Source organism: Sceloporus occidentalis, unplaced genomic scaffold, assembly GCF_023333645.1.
Source record: "Sceloporus occidentalis isolate IW3139 unplaced genomic scaffold, rSceOcc1.0.p SCAF_13, whole genome shotgun sequence".
In the NCBI taxonomy this organism is placed as follows: domain Eukaryota; kingdom Metazoa; phylum Chordata; class Lepidosauria; order Squamata; family Phrynosomatidae; genus Sceloporus; species Sceloporus occidentalis.
In genome coordinates, this window is record NW_028316993.1 from 21,644,308 (window position 1) to 21,658,705 (window position 14,398).

General features: G+C 48.7%; 1 protein-coding gene across 1 annotated transcript in view; it reads left to right on the top strand.

Annotated features, from left to right (window-relative positions):
• The first annotated feature begins 443 nt into the window (after nt 1-443).
• The window catches only part of LOC149305175 (uncharacterized), a 39,227-nt gene continuing 25,272 nt past the window's right edge, over nt 444-14,398 (top strand). Inside the window, exons 1-4 of the mRNA XM_089479069.1 lie at nt 444-601; nt 5,233-5,300; nt 8,131-8,317; nt 8,824-8,959. Coding sequence (XP_089335195.1) covers nt 5,257-5,300; nt 8,131-8,317; nt 8,824-8,959 — 367 coding nt within the window. The 5' untranslated portion in view covers nt 444-601; nt 5,233-5,256. The remainder of the gene's footprint in view (nt 602-5,232; nt 5,301-8,130; nt 8,318-8,823; nt 8,960-14,398) is intronic.

Below are 14,398 nucleotides of genomic sequence, written 5' to 3' on the forward strand. Positions count from 1 at the left end.
GACCCAGAGGGGACTGTCCCTAGGAGCAGCCACCATTGAACCCTGGCGCCTGATGGGAGGCAATCCTTAGTGCCACAGCAGTTCTCCCATACATTCCTGGAAACGGACGGAACGTGGTTGCTATTTAAACCGCTCTTCTGGCCTGGCTGTCCAGGTCACAGTGACCCAACTCAGGTCCCCGGCTGTCTGAATGCTAGTCTTTCCCACAATGCTCTGGAAAAGAACCTGGAGGAGAGAGGCCCAAGCACTTGAAAAGATGCTCTGGGGCAAATGCAAATGAGGTCTGATCAGATTGGCTGGTTCACCTCTTGTCCCTGCCCCTTTAGAATCATTGAACCAGATCAGAATACAAAGGAATCCTGCATCTCCTTTGGGACTAACTGAAAAAGACATTGGGAGCATGAGTTTTGGCAGAGTTGAGCCTCCTTCCTCTTTCGCCCCTACTGAGTGGGGTGAAAAGTTCCGGGACACACTGGACTCTGTGTGAGAATGTCCATAGGGATGCAAAGCTTGATGGGTGTGGTGATGAGGTGTCACGTTTTGCTTGAACAATGGTCACTGGGGGGCAAAGGCAAGAGGAAAGATATTGCTGAAAGCCAAGGTGAGCAGATAACAATATGAACAAATATTGGAATGTAGTGCAGAAGCCAAAAGGAGATGAGGAGGACTGGCCAAGAGAGCCCCATGAAGCTTATAATGTGTCCGAATGTGTGTACTGTGCCAGGAACCCCAGTATCTCTATTCAACCCGCTGTTGACAGACTGGAGTTTGTGGATATTCGGTTGGTCCTCCATATCGGGCTAGCCATCTGCAGATTGCAACATCCACATGTTACCCCAGGACCCAACCCTCAATCACCCGTCTTTAACGCTTTGATATCATTAATATCAAAAAGGTGTGTTTTAGGCAAGTAGTGAAAAAGGAGCACCCCAGCACAGGAAACCAGTTATACTAAAATAGGAAATCTAGATGGCTCAGCATGGAAGAAAGCAAAGACACTTAGCTGGGATTAAAACTCTGGATCAAAATCAGCATAATAAGGAGTGTGATAGGAAGCTGAACAAGGAAATTGCTTGTATACTACAAAGGGAGCTTCGTACTGGGAAGCTCTTTTTCTTTGAGAGCATTCAAGCCAATTGCTTGGTCATTCTCGCATACCCAGGGTACAAGTCTTGCCTTATTCAGTGGTCACCCTTTGTGGTAACCCATGTGTCATCCCCCTTTCCATTGTCCTCCTTCCATATGACACCATACAGTATCCTTAGTCTTGTTTTTGGACTAATGTTACTCATAAATCAACTACCAAGATTAAAATTATACCTATAATTACAGAATTATACACACAGCCTAAATATATTCACATGTACATAGTTGCATATGGTTGAAGTGAAAATTTGGAAAGGTGTGATGTTTTTAAAGAAAATTTAAAAAGAAGTAAAAATTGCATTTTAAATTTTTAAATTTTTAAATTTAAAATTTATTTTTAAATAAGCCCTGAATTTTTCTCCTTCCACTGATCTTCACTCATAACATTTTTTTGGCATTTTAAAAGGACACAGGTGTAACTTGGCATGGTCTGCACTCCCCACACCCCACCAGTTAGAAAACAAGAAACGGGCCTGTAGTCCCTTAAAAATCTTTGTCAAAAGGAGCTTCTTTTTAAGGTATGCCTGTATATGTATGAGGTATGTCTGTGTATGCCATCAAGGCAGCTTCCACTTATGATGACTCCATGAATGAGAGAGCTCCATGTGACCCTGTTATAACAATTCTGCTAAGGCCTTGCAAATGTAGAGCTGTAGTTTTTTTGTGGGTTTTTTGGGCTATGTAGCCATGTTCTAGAAGAGTTTCTTCCTGACGTTTCGCCAGCATCTGTGGCTGGCATCTTCAGGGAATGCTTGCCTGGAAAAAGTGGGTATATATGTGCTGTGTGAGTCCATTGTTCTGTAATGCAGTCTTCCTTTTTCCCTACTGCCTTCAGTTTTTCAAAGCAAATTACTCCCTTTTTGATAAGTCATGTTTTCTCACAATGTGTCCCTAGTCTCCACGCGCCAAGAAGAACCCGTTTTTTCTGGGAAACCAGGGTTCAAATCTCCGCTTGAACATAAAAACCCACTGGGTAAGCTTGGGCAAGTCACACTCTCTCAGCCTCAGGGGATGGAAAAGGCAAACCCCCGTGAAGAAACGTGCCTACAAAACACCATGATAGGTTCATCTTAGGGTTGTCATAAGTCAAAAAGTGACATGGCAGCATAGAACAAACACTAATAATGTGTGAGTTGTGTGTCTTCAAGTTGTTTTCAGCTTATGGCAACCCTAAGACAAACCTATCATGGGGTTTTCTTGGCAAGAACATGATCATGATCATGACGATAGAGCACTGTTGACTGAGATTCATTTTATTTCACCAGCAGCAAAGCCAACCAGAATCATAGAATCATAGAGCTGGAAGAGACCACAAGGGCCATCCAGTCCAACCCCCTTCTTCTGCCATGCAGGAAAATAAATCAAAGCATCCCTGACAGATGGCCATCCAGCCTCTGTTTAAAAACCTCCAGAGAGGGAGACTCCACTACACTCCAAGGGAATGTTAATCTGACTCTTGAAATCAGGGGTCAGCAACCTCCGGCCTGCAGGCCGGATGCAGCCCGTGGAGGCCTGGCGACCGGCCCCTGGCTGCTGTTGCCGCCACCGCCGCCCGTCGCTGCTTTTCGCCGCTCTGGGCACCATTTTTTCGCCCAAAATGGCGGCGTACTCTCACGTGACCTCGCCGCCATTTTGCTGCCCAAGCCGCAACGGGCGGCGGCGGGCCTCTAGGAGGCCTGCTGCCGTCGCTGGGGCCCTCCAGGAGGGCTCCGGCGGCGGCAGGGGACCCCTGGGTGGCCCTTTCCCGTCGCTGGGGCCCTCCAGGAGGGCTCCGACGGCAGCAGGGGGCCCCTGGGAGGCCCGTTGCCTTCGCTGGGGTCCTCCAGGAGGGCTGCGGCGGTGGCAGCGGGCCTCTGGGAGGCCAGCTGCCGTGGCAGGGGCCCTCCAGGAGGGCTCCGATGGCGGCAGCGGGCCCCTGGGAGGCCCGTTGCCTTCGCTGGGGTCCTCCAGGAGGGCTGCGGCGGCGGCAGCGAGCCTCTGGGTGGCTCTTTGCCGTCGCTGGGGTCCCCCAGGAGGGCTCCGGTGGCGGCAGCAGGCCTCTGGGAGGCCCGTTGCCTTCACTGGGGCCCTCCAGGAGGGCTCTGGCGGTGGCAGCGGGCCCCTGGGAGGCCAGCTGCCGTGGCAGGGGTCCTCCAGGAAGGCTCTGATGGTGGCAGCGGGCCCCTGGGAGGCCAGTTGCCATCGCTGGGGCCCTCCATGAGGGCTCCGACGGCGGCAGCGGGCCCCTGGGAGGCCAGTTGCCATCACTGGGGCCCTTCAGGAGGGCTCCTGTGGCGGTGGCGGGCCTCTGGCATCAGGGGCCGGCAAAGACGGGGAGGCCTCCACCGCTGGTGGTCCCCGCCAGCTCTTTCCCGGCCTCTGACAGGGCCTGGGGCCCCGTCAGGGGCCGGCAAAGAGGAGGCGGCCTGGCCCCTGGGGGTGGAAGCTCCGCCCCCGTGGCAGAAGCTCCGCCCCCAGGGGAGGGAACTCCGCCTGGGGTGGAAGCTCCGCCCCCAGAGGGTGGAGGCTCCACCCCCGGCACGCGGCCCCGCCCCCGGGGGGTGGAAGCTCCACCTCCCCGGCTTCGGCCCCCCCAGTTGTCTGAGGGACAGCAACCCGGCCCCCGGCTCAAAAAGGTTGCCTACCCCTGCTTGAAATCATTTTACAGTGAAAGTGCCCATTCCATAACCCAAGTCTTTCCAGTGAGCTTCATGGCTCAGTGGGCCTTCAAACCCACATCTAATATACTTGCTGCTGCAACACATTGTTTATAACTATGCTCAGAGCTAAGCATTAATCCTAGGTGTCAGTACAGGGGATAAATGAAAGAGTGATGGAGACAATGTAGTTGAATATGCAGACATAGGGAACCTTTGACCCTCCAGATGTTACAGTCTGCAACAGTGATTCCCAAACTTTGGCCCTCCAGGTGTTTTGAAGAAGTCCAAAACATCTGGAGAACCAACATTTGGAAGCCAGTGGTCTACAATATTCTTCCTTCCTTCTTGATTTTTATCCTATCTTGAGATTGGGACACAAGGTAGTTTACAGTATGATTAGAAACAAGTACAAATGGAAATGCACTGTTACAGTGTTATACTGTATTAAGATGCCATAATATTACAAGACAAGTGTATTAAAAACAATTTTCTAAACATACTGCAATTTAAAATTTTAAAAGCACCATCCCTTCACATCCATTTCCTTAGAAGACACTCAGTCGCCAAAAGTCAGCCAGAATCGGAAGGTCTTTTCCCACTGGCTGAACCTAGCATTCCTCTGAAGGGAGTTCGGCAGCTTGGGAGCAGTCACTGAGAAGGCCCTCTCTCGCATAGTTACCAAAGTTGCCTCTGAGGATGGCAGGACCAAAGGAACAGCCTCCCCAAGAAATCAAAAGCCCTAGCAATCCTGTATGGGGAATAAAGTTTTACAGAAGCTTTACAAGTCACTGTGCTAACTGGGATTTCTGGAAACTGCAGAGCAAAGCATATGGAGAGACTAAGGCTTCCCACCTTCTTGTCCTAGAGCAATGTCAGCAATGCAAGCAAACAGCTCTCCTCACTATGACATCTTGATGTTTGAACTGCAGTTCTTTCATTATACTGGAATGGATGGAAAATGGTCTTAGAACAAAGCCATGTTATTCTATATCCATATATAAAACAATAGCTTTTATCAAAGGTAGGTAGACAGGAATGAAATCTCAACAACTTTCTTTTACATATACCAGTGGCAGGAGGAATTATGTGGCCCTCCAGATGTTGCTGGACTACAAATCCCAGTATTTCTCACCATTGACTATGCTGGCCAGGGATGATGGAATTTCCATACCAGCAATCTCTTGAGGGCTGCATGATGCTCTTCCCTTATGTAACCAATTCTTCATCAGCCCTACATAACAACAAATCTAAGGAACCTGTTGCATGGTGTTAAAACAGCGGCTTATCTTTCCTGAATTAAGCCACAGTAAGACACTGCAGTAGTAAAATGTAAGTAAACGAACCAAGACAATTCCACTAAAATCCTCATGTGGAAGCAGCCTCAGTGTTTGAGCTGTCTTTTAGTCTATGAACCTCCTGGTCCTTTTTTCTCTTGTCTCCTGTACAGAAAGGTAACTTCAGTGAGGAGAGTATGTCCTGTTCTGGTCCAGGAGAAGACATAAGTTTGGCTGACAGGTAATGTGTTGCTAATTTCCTATTGTCTTTGAGGATTCAAAACAGAGACTGGGTTACCAAGCCCTGCTTGAAGCTTTTGGAAATGGTAGGCAATTGTAGTCTCTGTGTGTGAGAACCTCCAGCAAAGATAAAGGAGTTCAGGATGGATGGGAGTTTCTCAAAAGAGAGATACTGAAGGCACAATTCCAAACAGTTCCAGTGAGAAAGAAAAACGGGAGGTGTCTCAAGAAACCAGGATGGATGACTAAGGAACTTTCAACCGAGCTAAGTTTGAAACGGAACATGTATAAGAAATGGAAAAAGGGGGAAATCACAAAAAGGAATTCAAAGAAATAGCAGGCATGTGTAGGGGTAAAGTCAGAAAAGCTAAAGCGCAGAATGAACTCAGGCTTGCTAGAGAGGTTAAGAACAATAAAAAGGGCTTTTTTGGATATGTCCGCAGCAAAAGGAAGAAGAAGGAAACGGTAGGGTCACTGCGTGGAGAAGATGGCAAAATGCTAACAGAAGACAGAGAAAAGGCAGAATTACTCAACACCTTCTTTGCCTCAGTCTTCTCAGAAAAGGCAAAGGGTGCTCAACCTGAGGATAATGGAGCAGAGGACAGAATAGGGGAATTTCAGCACAGAATAAGCAAAGAGATAGTAGAGGAACACCTTATTAATCTAAATGAATTTAAGTCTCCGGGACCAGATGAACTCCATCCAAGGGTATTAAAAGAACTGGCAAATGTAATATCGGAGCCATTGGCAATAATCTTTGAAAACTCCTGGAGAACAGGAGAGATCCCAGCTGACTGGAGGAGGGCAAACGTTGTCCCCATCTTCAAAAAGGGGAAAAAAGAGGATCCCAACAATTATCGTCCAGTTAGTCTGACATCAATACCAGGAAAGATTCTGGAGCAGATCATTAAACAGAGAGTCTGTGAACATCTAGAAGGCAATGCCATAATCACAAAAAGTCAACATGGGTTTCAGAGAAACAAGTCATGCCAGACAAACCTAATCTCTTTCTTTGATAAAATTACCAGCCTGGGAGATGAAGGGAATGCTGTGGATATAGTATATCTTGATTTCAGTAAGGCCTTTGACAAGGTTTCCCATGACATTCTTGCAAACAAGCTTGTAAAATGTGGGCTAGACAAGGTAACTGTTAAATGGATCTGTAATTGGTTGACCGGCCGAACCCAAAGGGTGCTCAACAATGGCTCCTTTTCATCCTGGAGAGAAGTGACCAGTGGGGTCCCACAGGGCTCTGTCCTGGGCCCAGTGCTATTCAACATCTTTATCAATGACCTGGATGACAGAATTGGGAGCATACTTATCAAATTTGCAGATGACACCAAATTAGGAGGAATAGCTAATACCCCAGAGGACAGAATCAAGATTCAAAATGACCTGAATAGACTAGAAAGCTGGGCCAAAGCTAACAAAATGAAATTCAACACAGAGAAATGTAAGGTATTGCACTTAGGGCGGAAAAATAAAATGCACAGATATAGGATGGGTGACACCTGGCTGAATGAAACTACGTGTGAAAGGGATCTAGGAGTCCAAGTAGACCACAAGTTGAACATGAGTGAACAGTGTGATGCGGCAGCTAAAAAGGCCAATGCTATTTTAGGCTGCATCAATAGAAGTATAGTGTCTAGATCAAGAGAAGTAATAGTGCCACTGTATTCTGCTCTGGTCAGGCCCCACCTAGAATATTGTGTCCAGTTCTGGGCACCACAATTCAGAAAGAACATTGAGAAACTGGAGCGTGTCCAAAGGAGGGCGACAAAAATGGTGAAGGGTCTGGAAACCATGCCCTATGAGGAACGACTTAGGGAGCTGGGGATGTTTAGCCTGGAGAAAAGAAGGTTAAGAGGTGATATGATAGCCCTGTTTAAATATTTGAAAGGATGTCATATTGAGGAGGGAGCAAGCTTGTTCTCTGCTGCTCCAGAGAACAGGACCCGGAACAATGGATGCAAGCTACAGGAAAAGAGATTCCACCTGAACATTAGGAGGAACTTCCTGACAGTAAGGGCTGTTCGACAGTGGAATGCACTCCCTCGGAAGGTGATAGAGTCTCCTTCCTTGGAGGTCTTTAAACAGAGGCTGGATGGCCATCTGTCAGGGATGCTTTGATTTGGATTTCCTGCATGGCAGGGGGTTGGACTGGATGGCCCTAGTGGTCTCTTCCAACTCTATGATTCTATGATTCTATGATTCTATGATCCAGAAAAAACTTTCCAGAGGCTTGTCTTTCAGTGCAGTCATTTGCAACATGTACTTTTTTTTTACAGTGGCCCATTATGGCTGATCCCATATGGATCCAATTCTGATCAAACCAAAGTTTTCAGACTTGTGTAGTATTCATATACTGCACAAAGGAATAATCTAAATTAGTCTCCAGAAGAGAGACTAATTTAGAGACTAATCCTAGAGCTGAGAAAAGTGCAGGTCTTGGACTTTGTGCTGCATTCACTGTATGGGAAGCAAAGTACCTAAGTCTCACATCCACTTACCAGAGAAATCCTGGGATTGCTTGAATGCCACAGCAGTTAAATAGGTATATTTAGTTGATATAACAGGCGAGGAATGTTGGCCTTCCATTTGTTGGATTGCAACTCCCATCATCCCACATTATGGTTATGCTAGCCAAAGTTTGTCGGAATTGCATTCCAACCACCTCTAGAGTCCACAAGATCCCCTGCCTTTTGATAGACATTTGTACTGTATATATAACCAGCTCTGCAATTGTTGGATAGAGAGTTACTCTCTTTGAATGACAATAAACCTATGGGATTAACTATATGCTGATTTTCTTCCCCATGTCCCTGTTACAGAGAATTGCAACAGTTTGTTGCAGCTGCTGGAAAGGCGGAACTGGCAGCCATTCCAAAAGATCTTACGGAAGAAAACCTGAAGCTCCAACTGGCCCCTATTCTGCACCACCTCAAATGCCAAAATGTCACGATTCGGGCACTGGCACTACAAAAACTTTCCTGCATCCTCACAAAACTTGAGGAACATGTGAGTTATTTGTGAGAGGAACTGCTGGACCTCTTACCCTTTCCCTCCACCACTCCCTTCTCCTTCTGTGTCATGTCTTTTTAGATTGTAAGCCCGAGGGCAGGGAACCGTCTAACTAAAAAGATTGCATGTACAGTGCTGTGTAAATTTACAGCGCTTCATAAATAAAGGTTAATAATAATAATAATAATAATAACAACAACAATAAGGACTGCCGAATGCCAACCCATTAAAATGGTGATGCTCAAAGGGACCATGAATTCTTCTTCCATATGGCAATTATTAATGGTACTGTCACCATGAAAGAAACTCAAATGGGCCTAAACTGTGACGTGTGATTGCATGTCAGTCAGCAGCGATCTGGTTTTTCTTTTAGGTAGTCATTCTCTGTTTTCCAAGCTGACCAGAAGTTGGGTCCAGGGTTTCAAAATGTGCTTGTCAGAAAGTGTGACAAAGTTGTAAGCCTTTTCTTCTAGTAGTAACCAATGTGTGTCTCCTTTCCTCAGCCTTCTGTAGAGCTCCCCTTTCTCGGCCAAGTGGTAATTGTAACCTGTCTCTGTGCCTTGGATGTTGATACTGGCTGTGATGGGGAAGCTGCAACTGTGCTTTGTCAGCTACTGCCTATCATGCGCCGCACTGATGGTAAGACTGAAAGCAATTTGGGCTGTTACCTTCAGGAGTTACTAACCCTCTTCCCTCTTAGAACAGTATCGAATAGACTAAGATTCTCAAAGCGTTAAAAGATTTCCAATTGGAAATGGACTGATCCACTTAACCTACATGTTGCAATAAATTTTAAAGTGCCTGCACTCATTATGACATTTTGTTTAGCCAACCCCCCAAGAGGCTGGATTGCCATTTGTCAGGTGTGATTTGATTGTTTATTCCTGCATGGCAGAGGGTTGGACTGAATGGTCCTTGTGGCCTCTTCCAGTTCTTTGATTCTATGAATCAGAAAACATGATTCATATCAACAAACCATGTCTTGCAGATTCCATTTTCATCAAGATCTTGTAAAACAAATGAGTCTGCCTGGAATAAATTGAGCAGCCAATATTTTTGGAATCAGAACAGGTAACCATATCAGAAGGAGTAACCAGTTGCTGAGCATACATGGTGGGCCGCATATACAATGGGCCCTTGGTATCCTCTAGGGCAATGGTTCCCAAACTTTGGTCCTCCACATGTTTTGGACATCCGCTCCCAGAATTCCTGACTTCTGGCCAAGCTGGTTAGGGTTTCTGAGAGTTGACATCCAAAACACAAGTTTAGGAATCACTGCTCTAGGGTTTGGTTCCAGGGCTCCTGTGGATACTAAAATCCATGGATGCTGAAGTCTCATTAAATACAGTGGCATAGTAAAATTATGTCCCTTATTTAAAATGGCAAAATCATCAAGGTTTGCTTTTTGAAAATAAATATATATATATATATATATATATATATATATATATATATTCTTCATGGTCTCTGCGAATCATACAAATGGGTTGTACTGCGCCTGCACAGTGCTGCTCGGAAAACTTCTAGAATCACTGGGCAAAGTTAACTTTGCAACTTTTTGGCGGTAGCTCTGCCCATCCCTTATAAGCCACCTGTGTTCCCTTTCTTTCCCCAGTTCCTTCTTTCCTCCGCGTTAGCTGCTTGGGGAACTTCGCTTCTGCTTCTCTTGCTTGTTCACTGGACTTTTGACTTGGACCATTTTTGACAATTCTTCTGACCCCTCCGTATATTGTTGACCATTCGGCGTGTCCTTTTGACTTCTCTTCTGGATTCTGATTCAGCTCATGATGTCTCCAGCACCGTTTAAGAAATGCGATGTCTGTGGGGGTAAGATCCTGGCACAAGATCCCCACTCCTCTTGTCTTCTGTGCCTTGGCGACACCCACGATTGCAAGGCTTGTGCCCTGTGTAAATCCCTGACCCCGCAGGCCAGGAAAAATTGCAACTCCCATTTGATGGCTGCGATCTACCAAGGAGTCCTCAAGCCTCAGCCAGCCATTCAGGCTGTTTCGGCATCCGTGGCTTCGGAGTCGACACCGGCCGTTGCTGGTTCCGTGGCCCAGAGCTCCAGAACTGAGCCAAACGCCACCGTGGCCCAGAGCTCCATTACTGAGCCAAGCGCCACCGCTGTGAACCCTTCTAAGGGTGATGGGCCTGATGGGGCGCGCCAGCCGAGTTCCAAGCCGAAGTCTTCCAAAAAAGACAAGGCTAAGACCAAGGACTCAAGCTCCAAGAAGATTGCGGCCCAGGAGGTGAGCCCACAAGTGGGTTCGAACTCGAAATCCTCCTCTAAGAAGAGGCACAGGCCTTTGGATGCAGGAGATGGTTCTCCTCAGGGCTCAGTGGAGAAGACCAAACCTTCAGCTCCGGCTGATGCTTCTGTTCAGGTTTCTTCCCATAAGAAGGCCCACTCCAAGACGTCCAAGAGCTCATTCCGTAAGAAGGCTCATCGGGAGACTTCAGACACTCCTCGGTCCTCTTCCAAGGACCTCACCTCTCCTTCGAGACTTGCACAGGTAGAGTCGGTGCCCTCCGTTGTCGGCTCCACTAGGGCCACCTCAGTACCAGCCTCGGTTCCGGCTTCTGCTTTGCCTGCTACATTGGACTTCTGTCAGCTCTCCGATGATGATGACGGCTCTACCACTCGGTCACCTCGTCACCGTTCGCTGATGCCTGCCCTTGGGTCCAGGTCCATCAGGCCGAGGTCCATCACCGGGAAGATTCAGATTACTACTATGACAGCGAGACAGATACTTTGTCACTGTCAGCCGCAATGTGGCCCGCAGCAGTCTGGCTTCGAAAACCACTGTGCCTCCAATGCCTGTGACTCTTTCCAAAGGACCACCAATGCGATCCACTGGATCCCCAATGCACAGGACCACTCCTCCTCCAACGCACGAGGCCACCACTCCACCAACGGATTGGGTTCTGGCGATTACTTCCAGGCCCCTCCCACTGGTACCAACTGCCACCCAGACGCACCACTCTTCAACTTGGGTGGCCATTGATACCGACTCTGGTTCCGATGCTGAAGGCTCCCATGCCTCTCACATTGACTTGTGTTCCTCTGATGAGGTGGCCCCACAGTCCCCTCAGGAGCTATTCCAGCCGGGTGCTTCATCTCCAACTGATGATGTACGCATGTTCTCGGAACGTGTCATTAAAATGGCTAACTCCCTTGAGCTCCAGCTTTCACACGTGAAAGATGAGGCTAAGGATGCAGTGGAAAAAAGGATCCATGACAAGGTCCCGACACCTCCTTAGATACCACTGTTGCCATCTTTGGAGAATATTGCCAAGCGTTCTTGGGACGCTCCGGCTTTGCTGGCTGCATCTTCAAGGAAGATAGAATCCCTATATAGGATCTCGCCTTCCCAATGCTCTTGGCTTTCTTTGCACCCAAAGCAGAATTCGGTGATCGTCGAGCGTTCTCAGCAGGCATTCACCCCTAAGTTGTCGACATTGCTGGCCGACTGCAAGGCCAAAAAAGTGGACAGTCTTGCCAAGAAGGCCTATTCTGCTTCGGTGCTGGGTCTAAAAGTGGCCAATTACAATGTGTGCATGGGTACCTACATTCAGTGCCTCATGGAGAAAATTTCACCCTTCATCCCCAATGTCCCAGAGGACTGCCAACACGTCCTCACAGAAATTAGGGATGAAGCCCACTCCATTGGGGGCTGGCTCATCACCTTGGCCAGTCACTCCATGGACTATTCGGCAAAGTCAATGGCGGCTTCTATTGCCCTCAGAAGGCATGTCTGGCTCTGCTTGTCTGACATGAACCTGAGTGCCAAGTCAACCATCGAGGACATGGCCTTCAACGATTCCGGCTTGTTTAATAAGGAGACTGACGAACGTCTCAACTACAAGTACCGGATGAAGGCGGCGGCCAGGAAGCATGGTATGTCCACTCCTTCCCAGACCCCCTTTAAAAAGCGCCACCGGCAATGGCAGGGCCAAGGGCAGTCGTCTTTCCAACAGGATTGCCCATACCAACAATAGGAGCACTAGAGACAGCGCTACCCTTCCCAGTCTTCCTCTTCTTCTGGCCGATGCCAAGTCCCTGCTTGGTACCGGAAAAATCGCTGCCAGGATACCGACCAGGGAAAGAAGAGGTCCTGAAGGGTTCCTGCATGCTCTGTCCTCCCGCCCTCTTTCTTCCTGGACAAACTTAGGCCCTTCTATAACACCTGGGCCTCTGTGACTTGGGCCCTTGACATCGTCTGTAGGGGATATGCTCTCGAGTTTAAGAGCTCCCTCCAACTGGAACTGTTGTTTCCACCACCCCCTCAGATACCCTTCTCGACGAAGTACGCACTCTTTTGGCTAAGGGCGCTATCTCGCCCATTGACTCTGATGAGGCCCCTAGAAGTTTCTTTTCCAGATACTTTACAGTGCCCAAGGCCAATGGGGGCATAAGACCAATCTTAGATCTGAGGTACCTCAATGCCTTTTTGGTTTACCGCCGGTTCCGTATGGTAACCCTTGCTTCCATCTTACTCTTGTTGCATCAGGGCCTGTGGTTTGTGACCATCGACTTGAAGGATGCCTATTTCCATGTGGGGTTTGAGAGAGCAACCGGAGGTTCCTCACCTTTGCTGTCGATCCCGACATTTATCACTACAATGTCCTTCCCTTCAGCCTCTCCACGGCTCCAAGGGTCTTCACCAAGTGCATGGCCCCGGTCGTAGCATACCTCCGCCAACAGGGTTCCAGGGTCTTCCCCTACCTGGACGACTGGCTCCTCGGAGCCCCCTCTGTGGAAGTGCTCCAAAGAGATGTCGAGTTCACCTTGTCACTCCTGACGTCCCTTGGGCTCATGGTCAATCTAGAGAAGTCGCATCTCACTCCATCCAGGTGGATCAAGTTTATAGGCACCATTCTCAACTCTGAAGATTGCATCGCCTATCTCCCTCAGGACCTTTTCCTTGCTCTCTGCTCCTCCGTCAGGATCTGCCTAGGACACAGGCGAATGAGGGCCAGGGATGTCCAGGTAGCCCTAGGACACATGACTTTGACGACATTTGTGACCCCGTGGGCAAGGCTTTGGTTTCGGGCCCTCCAGTCCTGGTTTCTGTCGGCATTCGACCCCATGACGGACTCACCATCCAAGTGGTTCACCATCCCGAGGCCAGTCGCCCACTCCCTACATTGGTGGCTTGATTCCCACAATGTCTGCGTCAGCATGCTTTTTTCGCCTCAGCCGCAGGTCACCCTGACCATGGACGCTTCCATGGAGGGTTGGGGTGCCCACATGTCGGGACTCCTCATCAAGTGGTCCTTAGACAAACAGTCTCTCCACATCAACGCCCTCGAGATGTTGGCGGTAGAAAAGGCCTTGACAGCGTTCCAAACGAGCCTCTCGGACAAGGTAGTGCTGCTGTTGACAGATAACACCGCTGTCATGCATTACCGAAACCAATAAGGTGGCACCAGGTCTCAAACTTTACTGGACATCACGCTCCAGATCTGGGAGTGGTGCATCCCCAGAGGGATTCTACTCCAAGCAATCCACTTGCCAGGAGAGAAGAATGACTTGGCTGACCAGCTCAGCAGGTCTTCCAGCGTCTGCCACGAGTGGAGGCTCCATCCCGAGACAGTCTGCGACCACTTCAGTCAGTGGAGAACTCCCCGGATTGACCTCTTTGCAACTGCTCGCAACAGCCACTGTCCCCAGTGGAGAGATGCTCTACGCCTTTTCTCCATTCCCACTGATCACCAGGGTGCTGTCCAAAATGACAGCGGACCGCTCCAATGCTATCCTGATCACTCCTCAGCTGAGGCAGCCATGGTTCCCATCCCTGCTCCACCTCTCCAAAAGGGATTTCCTCCGTCTCGAGTTCCTTCCCGGCCTCCTCATGCTCTAGAATGGCCAGTTTCGGCATCTGGACATCGAGAACTTGCCGATGGTGGCTTGGAGGCTCCGTCCCTAGCCTCGCTACCTCCCTCAGTACGGACAGTGATTTTGGCTGCCCAGAAACCAGCGACCCAGAAATCCTATGCCTTCTTTTGTTCCTCTCTGAGAGAGGCCTCTCTCCAACCCAGGTGACAACACAAGTGGTGCTGGAGTTCCTAATG